Source organism: Zerene cesonia, chromosome 5 (assembly GCF_012273895.1).
Source record: "Zerene cesonia ecotype Mississippi chromosome 5, Zerene_cesonia_1.1, whole genome shotgun sequence".
In the NCBI taxonomy this organism is placed as follows: domain Eukaryota; kingdom Metazoa; phylum Arthropoda; class Insecta; order Lepidoptera; family Pieridae; genus Zerene; species Zerene cesonia.
Window position 1 is genome coordinate 2,124,288 of NC_052106.1, and position 20,292 is coordinate 2,144,579.

The 20,292-nt window shown below is 33.9% G+C and overlaps 3 protein-coding genes across 5 annotated transcripts in view; 1 reads left to right on the forward strand and 2 right to left on the reverse strand.

The window, feature by feature from the left end:
• Positions 1 to 14,753, reverse strand: part of LOC119839922 (serine/threonine-protein phosphatase 2A catalytic subunit beta isoform) — a 20,572-nt gene extending 5,819 nt beyond the window's left edge. For 2 of the 3 annotated variants that reach the window (XM_038366370.1, XM_038366368.1), the window contains exons 1-4: positions 14,431 to 14,662; positions 8,241 to 8,450; positions 3,281 to 3,585; positions 349 to 534 (exon numbers count right to left, since the gene is read on the reverse strand). In XM_038366370.1, coding sequence (XP_038222298.1) covers positions 349 to 534; positions 3,281 to 3,585; positions 8,241 to 8,450; positions 14,431 to 14,532 — 803 coding nt within the window. In that variant the 5' untranslated portion in view covers positions 14,533 to 14,662. The other variant, XM_038366369.1, reaches the window with a different exon arrangement.
• Positions 14,754 to 15,493: 740 nt separating this feature from the next.
• LOC119839921 (guanine nucleotide-binding protein subunit beta-like protein) lies at positions 15,494 to 17,751 on the forward strand. The gene is made up of 5 exons (XM_038366367.1): positions 15,494 to 15,664; positions 15,939 to 16,147; positions 16,429 to 16,635; positions 17,159 to 17,410; positions 17,496 to 17,751. The coding sequence occupies exons 1-5, from the start codon at positions 15,556 to 15,558 to the stop codon at positions 17,673 to 17,675; spliced, it is 957 nt and encodes a 318-aa protein (XP_038222295.1). The 5' UTR covers positions 15,494 to 15,555; the 3' UTR covers positions 17,676 to 17,751.
• A 1,064-nt stretch (positions 17,752 to 18,815) lies between these two features.
• On the reverse strand, positions 18,816 to 20,292 carry LOC119839974 (diphosphomevalonate decarboxylase). The gene has a single exon (XM_038366444.1). The coding sequence runs from the start codon at positions 20,159 to 20,161 to the stop codon at positions 19,004 to 19,006; it is 1,158 nt and encodes a 385-aa protein (XP_038222372.1). The 5' UTR covers positions 20,162 to 20,292; the 3' UTR covers positions 18,816 to 19,003.

Consider the following 20,292-nt stretch of genomic DNA (forward strand, 5'->3'; position numbering starts at 1 on the left):
TAAATATTGATAAAAATTATATATTATTAATCAAACATATGAACGTATAAATCACGCGGCCGGATCTTAGACTATAATTATATATAATATAACCTTATTACTCAACTCACTAATACCATACATAATATATTGTGTTCATATATTTAGATAACTGTCACACCAATATACTTAACTGGAGTGTCATATTACAAACATATGAGATGCTTTTTGAACAGTTTGAAAAAAAAGGATAGTTCAATATCAAAAAACAACGAAATTATACTATGGGTCGTTAAATTATCTTCCATATTAGAGCCCACTACAAAAGACAAATAAAATCATAATCAATTTGAGCAGCAAGCACGTCACCTATAGCAATAGTTGGGCGCGGAGAATATGGTGACGACGTTGCGATCGTGGCACCAGTTGTAGCCCTCCATGACGAGCTGGTGGGCGCGCGACACCAGCGTCAGCCCGTTGCTGTGGTTGAACGTCTCCGAGATGTCCTGCCCGAACGTGTAGCCGGCGCCGCGCGGCGATATGCCCCATCCGCCTCTGTGGACGTCGAACATTATAACATGTTTTTGTATGACCTTCGAGGCATGTAACATCTTAGTGAAGTGTTCGAAACGTCGGTTTAATAAATATTAGGAAAAAATCTCATTTAAATTACGTTAAAAAGTCTTTTAATTTCTAAATTACATTAGTTTTTTTTTATGTCGCCTGACGGTAATCGTTACGACCGCCCATGAACATTTGGAGAGGCGTCAAGTCGATTGCAGACTTAACGCCTCTACAAATGGAATGCCGACTAAATAAGAAAGGGATTAAGTATGGATTGACGGAAGGCAAGGACTAGGAAGGGTAAGGAAAAGGATATGGGCCTCCGGCTCCCCCACAAATGATTGTATCGTCTGAAAATTGCATCAAAATTACAAATCATACTCATTTAGACTCGGACTCTCATACACTGAGTGGATCACCTTTTATTCTTTAAATTATTGTTTTTTCATTCTTAGGAATAATAAATAAATTTATTTTCTTTCTTACGTCTTTCATTTCTATGCTAATGAGGGCCAGTTTTTATTTGCATATTAAAACGGTAGTTACAATAACGATGAAAGGAGGTATTACATAAAGTGTCAATTATAGCTTAATGTTTAATGATCTACTCTGACTATATAATATTTTTATATAAGTCACATAATCATAATATGCGAATTATTTGTGGTAGGTCGCATGTCACATTAGCCACAATTTAAAAAACAAACAAATATATACCCTAACATTCAAATTATAGCCCGATTCTATAAAAAAGTGCATACAAATTTAAGTTATGGATTCTATAAACTAAGTAGTCGAGAACACGTTTTTACCACGTACGTGTCCAACCAAATAGCGGAATCATGCATTAATATTTATCATACAAATATTAGCATGGGAAACTTGGCTTATATGTATTCACCCACATCAAAAGTATAAATATCAGTTCCATATTTTTTGTTGAATTTACGAGTAGCTTCGTTCATAAATAAAACAACCAAACGCGTTACTCGAATGCGATTTGTATAATCTTTCATTCCATTAAACATTGTACCGACATTCCCAAAAAATGAAAATTCTAACGCTGAAAAAAAATGAAGTCAAGGCGCATTGTAAAGATTAATTAAGCTAAGATGAATGATTATTTATGTACTTTCAATGTTTATTTTGAACAAGCGCTGGAACAATAGACATCAAACAACTCATTCGATACATAAGTTTGAATGTGTGTATGTTTATATGTGGTTTGTAATATGTTAAAGTGAATCTCCCAAAATTAGCGAACGTCATTCAATTAGTAGTATGATTCATATTTAGATACGGGTTTCAGATAAATCATTACATTATACCTAATGATATTGGACAATGGTATCCACTATGTAAGAGCATTTACAATATTATTAACGTAGACAAATAAAATCGATAGTGGACAGCTATTTCCGTCGATAACTGAATGTGGGACAGATTTAGACAGTGCAATATAGATGGTAACGTGTTGCAGTTTTATCAGATTTCCATTTATTGGATCGAACGTTGGAAATATCGTGATAATGTTAAACAATTCTCTATATGCGGTTGATTGATGCAATTCGATGGTTCTCATATGCAATATTATTGAGATTGGATATGAATGCTATATTGAATGATAAAGCAAATATTTAAATTCGTTCATCTTGGAATAAAACGATACGACAGTAAAGTATCTATTCGACTATAAATAATTATTTATAACGAAAAAAAAAACGCCTTCAAATTGTCAGAACTAGATCAAATATAAATGGAACCACACGGGAGACACCAGTTTTCAAATAAAAAAGAATCAACCAAACCCATTTGAAGGTACTGAGGTGACAAAGAAAAATATACAATTAAATTGATAATCACCTCCTTTTTGAGAGTCGGTTGAATAGGGAGCGCTTTTTGTTAACCTGAAGTCGTATACACAAGACGACATTGAAATTAGCATATGTATGGAGATAAGTGGTAATTGCTTTAGTTTTGCAAAAATTAGCATGTGTTGTATCATATTATGCGATCGACATGCAGGTCTCAAGATATCTTTCAGCTTTATATTTTTCATCACCACACTCAACAATTTACATTGATTTCGTCATTTGTATGTAATTTCAATATAAACGCTTAATTCAATTTACTTGTGCAAACTTAAATATGCTCAATCAATGTAAGCTTAAAGCGAAATCTTACTTCTTACTATTCATTAGATAAATCTACTATTCATTAGATAAATCCCCCGAACATTATAAAATTTAACACACTTCTTTTTCTCAATTTAAGATTTATCACTACATAGTATATGGAGCAGGTGGGTCTGGTAATGGAAAGCGCTACCACCGCTCATGATCATTTGGAGAGGTGTAAGGTCGTGTAGACCTTACACTCTCTACAAATGGATTGCTGACTTAAAATCGGGAAGGATTAAGAAAGGATTGACGAGAGGAAAAAAGGAAAAGGTAAGGAAAAGGATATGGGGCTCCGGCTCCCCCACTCACCGAACGAAACACAGCAGTATGCTATTTCATGCCGGTCTTCTGTGGGGGTGTGGTACTTCCCCGGTGCGAGCTGGCCCAATTCGTGCCAAAGCGTAGGTAAATGTGTATAATAACATGTATTAAACTACTCCGATCTCCCTGGCAAAAGCTACTAAGTAATTAAAAGTAAAAAGTATTGTATATATTTTTCAAGCATATATGTATTTTTTGGTCCCGGTGTAATGTGTAAGCAATCCCCCCCAACTCACCTATCGTCGGGGTCGCTCCAGAGCAGGTCGCACATGGGCCCCTCGTGCGGCACCTCCTGCACGCGGTCGAGCGCGCGGATGTGGTCCAGCGTGTCGATGGACGGGCTGAGGCCGCCGTGCAGGCAGAATATCTGCCCGTCGACCAGCGCGGTCAGCGGCAGGAAGTCGAACAGATCGGTGAAGTGCCTCCACACGGACGCGTTGCCGTACTTGCGGAGGCACTCGTCGTAGAAGCCGTACACTTGCGTGATCTGGCGCGACTCGTGGTTGCCGCGGAGGATCGTTATTCTCTCGCGGTATCTGACCTGCAAGGGTGGAGAGGGGGGTTTACGTGTGAAATACTTTATTGCGCGAATTGAAACATGGAAATTAAACACTTATATAAATGGAAGGGCACAGCGAGCTGTCTTATCGCAACGCACCACATTGCCAGGGAAATGGCAATGGCAGGCAATGTGGTGGTCAGGGAGAAGCAGTACATATGTTTAATATGGTAACAGAGTATCGTTCATAATATAAGGTTTGTATCATAATAACATTTGTAACTTAGGGATCGTACAAATAAGGAACATAAAGATCAAATAATACATTTTAGGCATCATTGTAATAATTAATAAATAGATTGAAAGCGTTTTATATTCGTCAGTTTTGTGATTTGATTACTCTTATATTTACGAACTATATAAATTGCAATTTTCTGCAAATACAATTATATGGTACTTGTTTAACATTTAGTAGTACTATAAATAAAATCCAACGGTTTTACATGCATTATGCACGTGAAGCCATCATTCATTCTATACTACGTTTACGGAGTGGAGTGATACCAATGTAGTGTTATGTGCCAATATTTGATTACGCATATGCCATGACACATTTACCGGGAACAAAAAAGGAAGTTCCGATGAACGTAAAGCAATAAAAATTCTGATAACTATCAGTGAAATATTAAATACTTTTATGTATGTATTTAATCGCAGTCACGGTTTAGCTAAACGACCTTGACTAAGTTAGTTCATGTGATAATTAAATAAGAATACTTGTAAAATACAAACATTATATTCTGTTATAAACAGAGTGTGTTAATTTTGAATATGGCCCGATATTTCAAAGTTATCGATAGCTTTATAGATTGTAGAAACACACAAGACGTTCACAATTCACACTTAACGAATATTTATATAATTATGCAGTTTAATAACACGAACTCTGAAAGATTTATTTCGATCGATTATTGTACGTTAATTATTTCATTCATTTGTATTCATCGCTGTGATTTTGAGGTCAAACGTCTGCAGTTATGACCTACTTATGTGTTATTTGCTTATATCGATTCGTAGCTTAGAATATCAACTTGGAATATCGCTTAAATCAGGCGTGTATATTGTCACTGTTCCGTATGGGGATTAGTTTTTGATTGCTATCACTTTTAGTGTTTCAGGTCTTCCTAAAAGATCGTCATGATAGAGCCACCGCCGTTCGGACGCTTGACAAAATGAAGAGGTTATAATTACCAACCCAAAAAAAAATGCTTTTGTTTGCAATCAGTATGGTGGGCCTTGTTAACTTAAAACGTTTACTAATAAGCTGTATCTACAAATAAGCTACGAGCGCTCTTTGTAAGCATACAACATACTTGATTCGAAAACCAATCTATGATGTAATTGAATTTTATACAATGGAATATGTATTTGAGTATTTCGTCTATTGAATTCAACTGCAATTCAGCGACATAAAAAACACAGTATTCATATTTAAACAACCTATAAAATATAATCCACGCAGACCTGTCCACCTGATTTATATATAAATACACACACAACGCCTGGATACGCATATTACGCTATATATCTACCTATCACCTTTTATCACATCGGTAGTTATTAACCTTATAGACTAGAATATTGATAGACAACACTTTCGAAATAATGGCAGACTCTATTGGCAGCAGCCATGCCCGCTCAAAGCAAGAAGTGTTGTTAACGCTATATTTGATTCGCACTAATGTTATCACGGGACGTACATTGAACTTGGAATACAGGTCATGCCGTAACGTCCCGTCGGACAGCTATGACACTATATAATTTGTATCAGAGTACAAAGTTCCAATGTGACGCCGCTATTGAATGGTCCATTACAGTGTAAACTTTGTATGGAGACTGACTTACTTTACAGCACTTTTGACTGCCTGGTACAACAAGGTCAGTTTGTAGCCTTTCCAACAATACGAAAATGTTATCAGAAACCTTGATATTAAAATAATTAAATAACAGTAATAACAGAAAAATTCTACTAGAAATGTGAATTTTCGAAGAACAAATTTAAGCGCTTGCAAACTGACATAGTTTATGCTTTCCGAAGAATATATTATTATATCGTCGCGTGACCACACTCGCGAAGGTTAGATGTCAATCAAGAATTCTTAAAAATACCAATGGAAAGTATGCGCCATTTTTGGTAAAAGTGAATACTATCGTTTCATTTACCTAACTTATTGTGTATTAAATTTTGAATTAATAAGCGGAAATAATTTGGATCCTCTTTGATAATAGTCCGCTAATAGCGTTTGATTCTCAAAATAAAAAGAAAACCTAATTATTTTACCTAGGTATACCAAGATCATTAATTTTAAGTACAGGAAAATAAGTAATTGTAATATCTCGCACAATCGGAGATTCCCCTGTTATTATTTGATACAAAACATTAAAAATAGATATGAGCAACGGTACATTTGATGAAAACAAACTGACTGATAATAGCCTAATGATAAGCGATATTAACGTCCAAATCTTATCAACGCGTCCTCTCACCTAGAAAGCGCTCACACTTCGGTCAATGATTTATAAAGCTAGGATTTCTCTTAGTTTATTAGTGCGTGTCTTCTGTTACAATGTACTCGTACAGTCATTCGATATAATTTACCTCTCGATCTCGACGAATGCACCCTTCATACACGTTATTATACTGTAGCAAACATATTCACATGCGAACTAAGTTTTTACAATGATTAGCCATTTATGGATTGAATGGTTATACGGGAATACTGGTATCTTAGCGTCTGCATTTCATTTAGCTCTATGGTATACTTAGATTATACGCGAAATGTGAACAGTTACGTAAAACTACCCGCAACTACGTTGCTTTCACAAAAGCTTAATAAAATTCGTACGAACGGGCATCTATCAATTAGGCCATTATAAACAAATCTGGTACGATTATAGGAACCCGAAATAATCACAACAATAGATGCGCTCATTCTACTGTCAGAACGCGTTCGACGAATATTACAAACAGGTGACGTAGGTATACATATTATAAAGGATGCCTTCACAATGAATCCATTCGAAAATGAGTCAAGTGAATTGTTATCACACGAGGCGTATCGCATGACAATTTAAATTATAATACTATAATGTATGAGCAATTAAGATACAACATATTTATTATGTACTAAACTAGTTTACCGTTACCCTCTGAAACGTACTTAAATTACACTAATTACACCCATTGGCTTAATCATGGCAATGTATTTGGCTCAATTTATTTAAATACGACACATGCTGTTGTTTATTTATGTCACAGTCGGCAATGGAGCTGGTGAGACGCCTGATGGCAAGTGCTACCACCGACCATGAACATTTGGAGAGGAGTAAAATCCATTGCAGACCTTACGCCTCTACACGTGGATTGCCGACTTTAAATGGACTGCTTGGGCTTCGTCTGTGATATATGTTATGCCTTTAGCATGCAGGTATCACGTATATATATTATTTACTGAGCTTAACACGTTAAAACAAACAGATAAACTCTTCACTTTTTCTTATGATTATTACATTTTTTATCAATTAAAATATTCATTTTTATAATAAATGAAATCGTATTATAACATCATACAAAATACCACATATACATGAATTAATTAATTCTTAAAAATGTTCGTCGTTGACTGCGCTATAGTTGGAATGAACTAATTTTTTACGAAAATATTCAGTTTACTAATGATATAACTTTTACGACCGCAAAAATTCATCGTTAGCAAATATATTGAAGTACCTGAAAATTGTGCAACAACTGAACTCAAGTATAATTGCATTTTGAGATGAAAAACCGAGCGTATTCGTTTGTGTTCCTATAACAGAACTTCGTTGTGCATTGAAACACTGCATAGTTTTAATCGCATTAAAACACCTGGTAGCAAAAAATTAATTAAAAAGTAACAAACAAAGAGCGTAGTTTAAAATGTATAATAATCTATCTAAAAATCCAATATGTTACGTAAAAAGCGAAATTTACTTATGCATCGAGTCTAGCAGCTGATGCACACAATCTGCATATATCAATTTTTTAAAAACGTATTTCAAAAACCTTCGTCGATTTATCCTTTCAGGAATATAGCTACTCGAGCGACACATGACAAAACATCAGCACACTATTTACGATTTTAAATTGCTACCGACAAATGATTGTCCCAAACGCCAATCAGAAACTTGTGCTCGTCTATTTACAGGCAACAGGTTTATTGCTTTTAGTCGCGCTTCACTACCAATTAACATCGATATGTCGGAAAATGTCTCATGTATAGCTGATTGAAGTAAATATCAATGTACAAATGATACCTTTAAATGTAACCGATCTTTAAAATAAGCATCTTTTAAGAAGATAATATAGTCAAGAAACTATAACTATAAATATATTAAAGGACAAATCATTTTCAATAGATACTAATATATATACATAATATTTGTCTGTACAATACGATGTCTGTTACCTGAGGTAATTGAAAAAAATACCAAAATTGAATCAATTGATTAAAAAAAGTGTTCTTTTTTGTAAAAAAGAACGTAGTAACTGGTGAATGAACTTGTGAGCGTGTGTTCGTGCGTTTGTGTCTACATTTTATGTCTATGCGTAATTGCACGTGTGTGCGTGCCTTCGGGCGTGTGTTTGTGTAATCACGTACCTTAAGTGCAACGAGCAAAGTGACCGTCTCGACGCTGTAGTAGCCGCGATCAACGTAGTCCCCCATGAACAGATAGTTGGTGTCGGGCGACCGGCCGCCGATACGGAACAGCTCCATGAGATCGTGGAACTGCCCGTGAACGTCCCCGCACACGGTGACCGGGCATTGTACCTCTTGGACGTTCGACTCCTTTGTTAGGATCTCTTTTGCCTGAAAATCGAATGGTTGGTATATAGACATGTTGCAACACCGCAAAGCGTTAGGGAGCGATGGCATATATATTTCAATAAGTGATAGTGGACTTTCGAGACGAAACATTCATAAAAATAAAGTTTTATATTTGAACGCATATAATATACAACAACATGATAATTATTGTAATAAGTTATTACTTTCTCGTTAATGAACTCTTTATAAAGTAGAATAACGTCTTAATGTTATCATAAGTTCCTTTACTATACAAGTGTAACTATTTTTCCGTGCGTTTTATTTTTCGATAACTTTACTTCGAATTTATGATCATATGAAACGTTCGTTTTTATGCCATATAATATTCCTTGCCATGTAAAAATCGCTGTTCAACTTTACTTACTTGATTTTAAACCTATCTAATAATATGATAACTAATTATTACAAGCATATATCATTCTTTATTTAGTTAAGAGCGCGACAAATTAAATATGTAAATTAATACAGCATGCTATGAAGCTATGAAGTCATAAGGTCATGTCGTTAAGGTAAGCTTTATGTTTGATGAATTATAAAAGTACGGAGATATAAAGTTTGTAATCTTTGAGTAGTTTTTAACGTCATCACTAAAACAACAAAGCGTTGCACAATATTTATATATTCAGGGTCTCCCTCGGCGAAAAATATCTCACTTTCATATGCTCATATTTGAACTTGTAGTATATTTTGTATGAAGGTCTCACGTGTAAACATTTTTACTAAGAAAAAAGAAGTGGTGAAGGGGTGAACGAACATACGAGAATAATTAATCAGACGGTCGGTTCTGTAATCAAGCGTAAAATCTTTTGATTAATATTACACAGCGATTCATTCAAGCCCTCGCGTCACAGTCGAGTTGGAGCGAAGTAGACGCAAAGGGGGCATCCACGAGCGCAATTGAAATAAATATAATAATAGAAATGTGCATCGCTCAATCAATGTCTACTGCTGTGTTCTATACACAGAAAGTTACATATAAATATGCATTCGTCCATTCATATGTGACAAAAGTAAAAGTCGCTCTGCTTCAATTTCCTCAAGTGGGATCGTTAGACCCAGGCACATCCTTCAGTCGTTCAATGTAAATGTGGGCGGGGTTATTTATAAAGATTTCCTTTACCGCAACAGTTCTACCAGATGAACGTAATTGATATAACTTTTACATAACACTATTAACCTCCAGCGATTTGAGAGCGAAGTGTCTTTGGATTTTTTCAGGCTTTTTTATCGAAGTGGGGCAACCGCGTAAGAGACTACGAGGATTCGCGAAAAGCCCTACATCCAAAGCAGCAAAAACTCACTTGTAAACAGGACCACGTATTGTTGCTAAGTGTACTTTAGCTAGGTTTCTAGAGCACAGCCTCGCAAGCCGGCGAGTAATAATGGTCCAAAAATATGGCACACAAATACGGAATGAATTTAAAGGCCTATTCGAGTTCTTTTCGCTGATTCTGCGCGTTTCAAAAGGGAGGGAGCTTTATTACAGTCTCCTTTGTTTTCTAGAATAAAAAGCGGAGCAACCTGCCATTTCCCGTTTCAATGTTCCTATAGATTCCTAAATATAATGCTCATGAGAAAATACGAATAGAATTAAATACATATAATTTTCAATAATTTCGAATATATCAAGCTGCTCAGAAATGAATGAAGTGTAATATATAATTACATATTTGAGGTGGACCTATTTATACAAAAGAGATACTCTGTGCCATCAGTTGACAAATACACACATGTGACAATCTGCAATATCCGCTGTGATAAAAATAATAAGTTGACGAGAACCTTCGCAACGTAGCTATATCTCTAGCTATATTAAAAATATTATGCCAAAAACTATCGTGTTAAAGAGCACTGCCAGAATTAAACATATCGTATTGAAATTTCACATCTAGGATAAAGCAACAATAAATTCTAGCCCAGATTATGCAAGTTTACCGACAGGAAATCCGACTTCCAATTGCTATAGAGGGAATTTTAATTAGATACTGTAATTAGAGCAAAAGGTCATAAAATTAGTGCAATATGAGTATTGCTAAACAAATATAAAATGATGCGAGGTTGATAACAATATACATTATAGATGAGTGTGTGAGCTTGGAAGCTACCTAGCGTTACGTTATTCCAAAAACGTAAAAGATTAGAGACGAGACTTCACTTAAATATGGCACATCCTAGCAACGAACAGCAAATGCTATGCTACTAATATTGTAAATGCGAAAGTTTGTAAGGATGTATGTGTGTTTGTTTCTCTTTCACACAAAAACTACTGAACCGATTGCAATGAAATTTGGTACGTAGACAGCTGGACAACTGGAATAACACATATAACACATAGAATACAACCGATATTCCTACGGGATAGGGACTTACACGGGTGAAACCGCGGGGCGCAGCTAGTAAAGTATATGTTGAGGTTTATGTACCATAGAAAGTATAATGTACAATAATATAACTCCAGAGGGAATTTAAAAGTATTTAGGGTTTTTGTATATATCAATGGGGTTATTGGCTTAAAAACACACGCCCTTGAACAAAGCAGGTGGCATTCCAGAAGTTAACGAAGTAAAATACGTTTTTTACGGTCATAAGAATTCTTGACATGGCGTAGAATTGAGATGGACTACAAAACGACAAAAATATGTACCTACGACATCTTGATAGACGGATTATTCTAGATTGATCTCCCAAATATTTAAACATATATATACATATACATTTGAGAATAACAACAAAGCTGTGTTGTGTACGTGAAACAAAAAAAAAATGTAATCAATGAGATTTATTTTCATATTATTTTAATACTATGTTATTTTCAACCGACTTCAAAAAAAGGAGGAAGTTGCCAGTGCGACTGTTCTTTTTTGTGTTGTTACGTCAGAACTTTCGACTGGGTAGACCGATTTTGATGATTTTTTTATTTATTTGAGAGCTGTGTTACTGCAAAATATTCTGTTTATGTAGACTTGTATACTTCTGACAATTTGGAGACTTTTTAATTTGTGGTTAAAAATAATTATAAAAAAGAGTTCCTCAGAGGTAAAATAGTCATTTCAGCTTCATAATGTACGTTATGTAAACCTCTTTCGCATACATAAAACTGTAATACGCATTTTATCGGATGAAGGACTGTGTAACATTTACATCACACAAGTTGCACAACGGCTAAGAAGCAGAACCAAAAAAATGTATTACATTATTAAACATTGTTAGACATATACCAAAGAACGATGAAACCTTTATAAACATATGATTTATGGTGTTTTTTTTTTAATTTGGTATAATTAAGACCACACGTACCTATATTGTAAGATAAATGTTTTAAATGTACATCAATGTATTAAACAAAAAATATGCAATTAAATTTACATATTTATATATCTTTTCTCTATTCATCGCGTATTCTTTCAAAAAAAAAAACATGATGATAACAATACCGAAGCTATTGAAATCAACTACAAAAACCTTTTTTACATAAAAACCCGAGAAATGCTAAGTGCAGGAAAGGCCGATTTAAGGTCTATGACAAGATAGTATAGTCTATTAAGAAGGAGATAGATAGCCTTTACGGACTCAATGTTATTCTGAGCCAGTTAGGGAATTTGGAATGAAGATGCACGTAAAATCAATTTCCTTATATATATGGAAACATCGGCAATCGTTACGTGCTTCGAAAACGTTTAAATACTTGGTACGATATCATATTTCACGGATTTATAATGCTTTTGCTCAGTCCCCAGAGGAAGACCTTCGGTTATGACTGCAACTGCACTGAAAGCCGCTTTAATTACGGAGCTGCAGATGTTAGTTAGGTTACATCGGCAACCAAGGTGCTGTCTATAATGTAAGTAATATGTATGTACGTATAATAGACGCATTTATCCCAAGGGAGTATTTAAAAAGTATCCCATCACCGAAGTCAGCTACCTACTACAATATATACAAATTTCATCAAAATCCATTCAGTAGTTTATTAGTAGCGTACCCCCAAATGCTTAAAAGCATTCGGGGATAACGGTGCATATTAGGACCCTGATTCTCATGTTACACACCAGTGTAAACCGAGCCTTAATCTTTATAATTTAATTATCTAAATGAGAAACAGACTTATCATGGAAATCATGATTAGAATTATCATGATAAGATAGTACATTATTCTAAAACTTTACAGTGTCCCAACAAGCATCCGCCATAATACAAAAAGTAAATATGTGATTAAAATTTCAAAAATATAAAAAATAAATACTATTTGTTATTATGTTGCTTAATAAAGGCATACAGCTTATAAACTTAGTCCAATAGATATACAATTTAATAAATAAATGCTTTTCAGATGTAGCAACCATGCCAAAACTATTTACTAACATTAGGAAATACTATAGAAGGCAATACCCTAGTGAGTATATTTTAATCTTCATCTAAGAACTGTTTATTTCGAAAGCATGTTTTTTTTTTGTTAAAAATTATTTCGAGTTTTCTATAAATATATATGTTCAATACTAGTTACTGAGTATAAAGTTATATTCAAAAGATAATCTATGAATGAAAGTCACTGAACTATGAATAATGAAATGAGGCAGTGACCTTGGAGTGAGTGCATCTATTATAATATGTCTAAGTGAACAAGTTTGAAAAAGGGACATTAAATATTAATTTTTTTCTACTTTTACATTAAATTGCTCAAAGGCAATTAAATATCTTGTATAACTAATGATATGTTATATGTGTATGCATTATGATGTTTACACATATTGAACTACTACTGTTGAAAACACAAAAACAAAATTGTGCTTTTATTGATTGAGATAGAGAATATCTTTATTCTTCTAAAGTTCTATTAATAATATTGATAGATAGATAAATAGGTAGTAATTACAAGAAGTAATATTTAATGTATTGTTTCTTCACATGAATCAAGTTACTAGTCTTGATTTAGATCAAGAAATCAAATTAATCATGTTATTAACCTAACCTTACCTCCCATCATACAAAGCAAATGAACACACAAGTTTAAGTATCACACACAAACAAAGCCACACATAAAATGTTGTTCTATAAAGACAAACACAACACAAGAGCTTTTGTTTTAATGGCTATAGATTAAAATAGTTTTGATAAAATTCTGATTATAATGTTGTTTAAGATATCAGATAATGAGCTCTTACATTTTGAGAGAATTTAGTTTTTTTACTATCTAATTATTAGTGGGAATGAAAATAACAAGATACCTCAATAACAAGTTAAGAGTTATTTTAATCAGGATCTTTTGGATGATAACAGATGATTAATATTTAAAAGAAAAGGAAAGTGATATAAAATTTCTGGGAATTATATACAATTTGACCTTTTTTACAATGGTTTATTTTTTATATTTATTTAATCTAATAAATATTGTTGGTTGTACACTTGAAATTTCTAGTAAGAAATATGCATAGTGTACAATAATAAAAATAATAATATCAATATTTTTCATAAAGAAAGCAGAGTAAGTATTGAGCTTCATTAAAATACATCATCAAGATAGATGCAAATCATTTTGTTGAACTCTCTGAATATACAGATCAGTAATAACATAAGAAACAAACACTAACATGAAACGATCAGGATCAAATAATAAAAACAATTGTCAGCATCATTTCCGTATCTAGTCTAAAAATATCTTGTTCAAATTGGCCAATATCAACTGATATCTAAAATGTCTGGGTGTGGTATACCGATGGATACGAGTTGCTATGAACCGGGTAAAATAACCAACATGAAAATTATTTCCACAGAACTTACAACCCATCACCTTACAATAACGATTAACCACTATACAATACATACGCGTTCTCGGATAGAGTCTATGTAAGTACATGAATCATTCAATATAACTACAGGTAGGCCTCTGACCGATCAAACATTCAACTTTATACATTTATCAAAGGTGAATCTTATCGTGAAAACAAAATTTTATAAAAATTACCTTATCGCACAACGTTTTCACTTGATTTTCTGTCAATTGCTTGCATTCGTTTAGCTGTTCTATCCACTGATCCAGTTCCTTTAATGACGCCTTGTCCTCCATATTTTGTGTCTGTGAAATTAACGCCCAAGACGTTAACTTAGTTTTTAGATATTTTTAACGATTTTATGTACACAAAACCATGCGAATTTTATATTTTACACTGTGTCTAGAAATACTGACTTTGGTAGACACTTACAAAATGGCGTAGATACTACTTGCGTGACGTCAATTTGGTTCAAAAAAGAGCGACAATCGCCTCCAAGCGGACCTTACTGCTACTACTTATGACGCTTAATTCAGCTGCGTTCGAAACATAACTTTGATTCATAAAGATTATTGACCAATTCATGGTCTAAAAGTGTTTATTGATTTTTTATTCCCTTTGTAAAATCACATTATTGTAAGTATTTGTGAACCTAAATTTAAAAATGTACTGTGTTTTTTACTATATTTCTCAGAAATTTTTCAATAAATAATTTAAATACCTGTACATTCAATATTTCTATTAAAATACCTGTACATTTTGAAATAATACTGAATATCATTACTTAAAATAATGATAAATCACTAACTTTCCATTTTAATATGTCCGATGATGCTACTTTTGGTAAAATTACTTGAGATGAATTTACAAAAAACTCCATTTTTTTATGTGCGTTTTTCGCTTAAATCAGGGTGTCGATAGAATATAATTTTATTACTCTACTATGAAATATTATCACAAAAATTGATAAGTCATTATGATTGATATTGGTTTGACAAAATCAAACTTCAATAATAAAAAACTGCATACTGTGTTATTATTGTCTACATTTTTGGACAATTTTTTTTTTCAGAATAATGCAATAGAACAGATGCTTCAGTAAATAATAATAAAAAAATACTGTATATAAATGAAGTTTTTTAAAAATATAGCCTCAATTGATACATATTTTTTATGTTATCTATGTTTTTGTTGTCTATGGACTTTGTGTATTATCTGTTAGGTGTGAGTCTGTCTTTAAAAAATTGATTTGTCTTTCTTTTCGCGTACTGCTCGAGTTGCGGCTGGTTCTTGAGTGAGATCCTCAACCAGCTGAAGAAATGACTGAAACTTTGAAATTAAGAGGCACCCTCTGCGGTCACAATGGATGGGTTACGCAAATTGCCACCAATCCTAAATGTCCTGATATGATTCTGTCATCTTCTCGTGGTAAGTCTTAGAGTGTGTTTATTATATTTAACATCCATTCGGATCTTCATGGAAAGTTAATAAAACTATTTGAATTTATTAAATATACCACCTGAATTGTTATTGAGTATAAGTTTCATTATATTTCTCAATTACTCTTTGTTATCATGATGATTAAACCATTGCCACGCGATTCATGAGCGGCAAGCGGATATGGGGCTGAATCAACACAGCACAACATATTGCACTAAGGTTTAATTGAAGCATTTTAATGTAGATATTACGTTGTTTTCAGACAAAACTCTCATTGTATGGAAACTGACAAGGGACGAAACTAACTACGGTATTCCACAAAAGCGTCTCTACGGCCACTCTCACTTTATCTCGGACGTTGTCCTATCAAGTGATGGAAACTACGCTCTCTCCGGCTCTTGGGACAAGACCCTGCGTCTTTGGGATCTTGCCGTCGGCAAGACGACAAGGCGTTTCGAAGACCATACTAAGGTGTGACAGAACTTATAATTTGTTAGGTTAAGTGCCGATGCGCGGCAGAAGATAAGTGTCTTGAGCCTTTGCGAGGCAGAAGATTAAGTGTCTCGAGCCTATGCGAGGCAGAAGAAAAAAGTGCTTTACCAAGCATTTGTGCCTGTGTGCTCGTGAGATGTGAATAGTAGCAGGCGTAAGTAATTAGCATGTGTGTAATTATGTACATAGAAAAATACACTGTATTTCAAGAGTATGTAATACCATTATTCGTTTATTAATATTTTTTTTTCTCCATTTAGGATGTGCTCTCTGTGGCATTCTCAGTGGACAACCGTCAAATCGTCTCTGGATCCCGTGACAAGACCATCAAGTTGTGGAACACCCTTGCCGAGTGCAAATACACCATCCAGGATGATGGTCACAGTGACTGGGTTTCCTGCGTCAGATTCTCCCCCAACCATGCCAACCCTATTATTGTGTCTGCTGGATGGGACCGTACTGTTAAGGTAAGCCAGTGTCTGCAATCATCGAGTCACTTGAGTTGAGATTAACTCAAATTTACAAAAGTTGAAATCCTCCTCAATCAAAGTATCAATTCTGTTTGAAACAAGTAATATTCTCCTTCATTACTATAGATGATTGAGGCAATTATAAATTCTAATTTAGGTACAAAAAAAGTCAAAAGCTCCAAATAATCTTTTTCATCTAAGTGTTGTGAATATTTTGTATGTATTAAAGAATTCGTAGTATAATATTTGTGTAGACTGCCGCATTGCAAAGTTGCTGGTAATCAGTAAAAATATTTTATTAATAATAAATCTGTATTAATGCTACTTAATATAATTCATTATTATTGACCTAACCCATATTTATGATGAATTTATTTATTTTTTTATATTGTTATAAAGCTAGGTCATTAAAGTGTTAACACAAATTCAAATTGAGTTATGTCAATTTCACCTTGAGTAAAATTTCTTTACCTTGTGAAGTAAACATGAACTTTCAGTAAATGATTGTTATTTCTTATAGGTATGGCACCTGACTAACTGCAAGTTGAAGATCAACCACCTTGGCCACTCTGGATACTTGAACACTGTTACAGTCTCGCCAGATGGTTCCCTTTGTGCCTCTGGAGGCAAGGACATGAAGGCCATGCTTTGGGACCTGAATGATGGCAAGCACCTTCACACCCTGGATCACAATGACATCATCACAGCATTGTGCTTCTCACCAAACAGATATTGGCTCTGTGCTGCATTTGGACCATCCATCAAAATCTGGGTAAGAAATCTTATGAATGATACAAAAACAGAACTCCTATGTTATCTTAAAATAATGATTTAACCTCTATTTTATTTTCTCCTAGGACCTGGAAAGCAAGGAGATGGTTGAAGAACTCAAACCAGAGATCATTAATGAGAACCGCTCTAAGTCTGATCCTCCTCAATGTCTCTCTCTTGCGTGGTCTACTGACGGTCAAACTCTATTCGCCGGTTACACCGACAACATCATCAGAGTCTGGCAGGTTTCAGTCTCTACACGATAATGTGTATAAACTTCTGATTTCATTTATTTTTGTCTTCTACGCATAACAAGTATAAAAATAAATGGAATTACCATTTTATCTTCGTTTTAATTGTGATCTCCTTGTCGTAAGTTTAGATGTAAGATATCATTCAAAAGGAATGTTGTGTATATTTTTTATTTAAATAAAAAGGTTAAATGATTATATATTCTTTGATTCCTATCTCGAAGCATAAAATTTCTGTATAAGAAATACAATGTGTGGCAGCTATTATGAGGGAATTCTTTTCTGCTATGAGATGCATGTCTATAGATATAAAATACATTACTATTTATTTTTTTTGTTGGAAATTTATATGTGAGTTCATAATATCATGATTACAATTTCTTTTTGAATAGTTTTTGTTCCAAAGAGCATTGTTTGACAATATCTATATAATATAATTATTCATCTAAAACAATACAGTTAGAAACTGTTGCTGGAGGAACACGCACTAGGTATTCTCATAATTGATTATCAATTGAATCGCATAAATAATTAAAAACAAAAAAAATATGGTAGGTATTTTATCTACAATAGAACCTAGCTCGACTTGGTTGCAATAAAAAATTATATTGCTGCACTATAATCATTCAGTTTATAAATCCCTAATAAATGCGAAAGTAACTCTGTCTGTTACGCTTTCACCCCTAAGCCGCTGAACCGATTTTGATAAAATTTGGATGAAGGTAGAACTGAACTTGGGAAAGGAGATAGGATACTTTTTATCGCGAAAAAAGGGTTGAAAGATGAAAGTTCGTTATTGTCAAACCGATTTTGATGAAACTTCGTATGAAGATGGAGCTAAACGTGAGAAAGAACAAACCATACTTTTTAATGCCAAGAAAATACTCCTTACCATGTCGCGCGATATTAGCGAATTCTACACGGGCGAAAAGCTAGTTATACTTCACTTCATTCATTCACATATATCAAGTACTGCAAATAGAATTACATAAAGTATAATATATAATGGATCCATCAACCACTTTTTTTTAATAGGTACTGTGTTGATACATATTCATTTTGTTATAGCATGAAATAGTAACAAACTAGCAAGTAGCATTTAATATGAGCATGAGCTAAATGGAGAGGAGCAGTGGCTTATAAATAAGACGATTATATGTATAAAAATATATTCAAATTAAAATACTGATTAAAAACGTGATTACAAATCACCAATCCCAATAAAAAAACAATATTCATATACACAATTATTTCCCATTCATTATACCATTGTCTATAAATTGTACCTACATCCATAAATAAATAATAAAAACGTGATAGTATTACTTCTACATATATTACGACTACATTGGTTCTCCACACTCATTTAATAGGTGATCACCATCATTCAAAATTATTGGACCATCACCCAATTTTGTGTAAATAACATATTTTAGTAGATCGTTGCCGATAGGGTCTTTTTCTGAATTTTTCAAGAAATCTACATTCTCCAATGTTGGGCAGGGCAAACCTTTTACAAAATCTTTATTTGATGATGGGAAGAAATAATTGATCAAAGATAACACTCTAGGCACTTCATCTTCAAGTAGGTAAAGGCATGCATTTGGACCGGCATCAAAGGTGTATGCAACTTTAGGTGAACCACACATTTTATTATAAAAATGAATGATTTCAATGATTCTGTATGAAGTTTCAGTTAAATAAATACATGGTGGATATGCAGAAAGGCATACTGCATGAAACTCATTACTGTCCTTCATTGTTAATTCTGCGAATGTTGCAAAATCTTTTTGCTTTATAGCTGCACACATTTTTTCTACGCGTGAAGGCACTGAAACCGCTACGCGATGCTTAATTAATTCCGACGTCTCGGCTGTAATTTTCATTCCATCTAATGAGCTTATGTGTTTTTGAGTCTCTGATACAACAAGAATTAAAACTCTCATCTCTGACCAGTACTGTGCGTCAACCACTTGTTTAGATACAGAATCACTGCCATCGGGTTTAGTACCGGAGTACCAACGCACAAATCCACCATATATACTTCTACTTGCACTTCCGGAACCAAGGCGTGCAACTACACTTAAGTCAGTATTAATTTTGTATAGTTGGGCCAATGCAGTAGTTAAACACGCGTATCCTGCGGCAGAAGATGCAAGACCCGCTGCAGTTGGGAAATTGTTTTCAGAACAAATATGAACTTTCCATTTAAGAAAATCTTTCTCCACACTTTGTTGTTCGGCTGCTATATTCTTAATTTTCAGTAAACAGTTAATAAGCCTTGGATTATTAAAAGATTGTTCAACACCGTTTAGCCAAAATTTGTCTTCTACGAAATCAGGTCGAGCACAGACAGAAGTTTTAGCGCACATAACGTTCATATCAAAAGAAGCACTAACGGAATCATTTAACGGAATCAATAACTTCTCATCACGTTTTCCCCAATACTTTATAACGGCAATGTTAACTGGGGCTTTGGCACTGATAATATCACCACTCATTGTTAATGAAAATATAATAAAATCAGTTTAAAATTTGAAATGGCGCGTTTTACAACAAGTACCTACGTCAGGATATAACGACAGCTCATAGCAAAATATCATACAAACTACGTAGTCAAGTGCAGACTGCA

What these genes read in the sequence shown, in the direction of transcription:
- LOC119839921 (XM_038366367.1), top strand. Translation starts at nt 15,556, where the DNA reads ATGACTGAAACTTTGAAATTAAGAGGCACCCTCTGCGGTCACAATGGA. An exon ending in GTTTCGAAGACCATACTAAG is followed by an intron (nt 16,148 to 16,428) that starts GTGTGACAGAAC and finishes TTCTCCATTTAG; the next exon opens with GATGTGCTCTCTGTGGCATT. An exon ending in GATGGGACCGTACTGTTAAG is followed by an intron (nt 16,636 to 17,158) that starts GTAAGCCAGTGT and finishes TATTTCTTATAG; the next exon opens with GTATGGCACCTGACTAACTG.
- LOC119839974 (XM_038366444.1), bottom strand. Translation starts at nt 20,161, where the DNA reads ATGAGTGGTGATATTATCAGTGCCAAAGCCCCAGTTAACATTGCCGTT.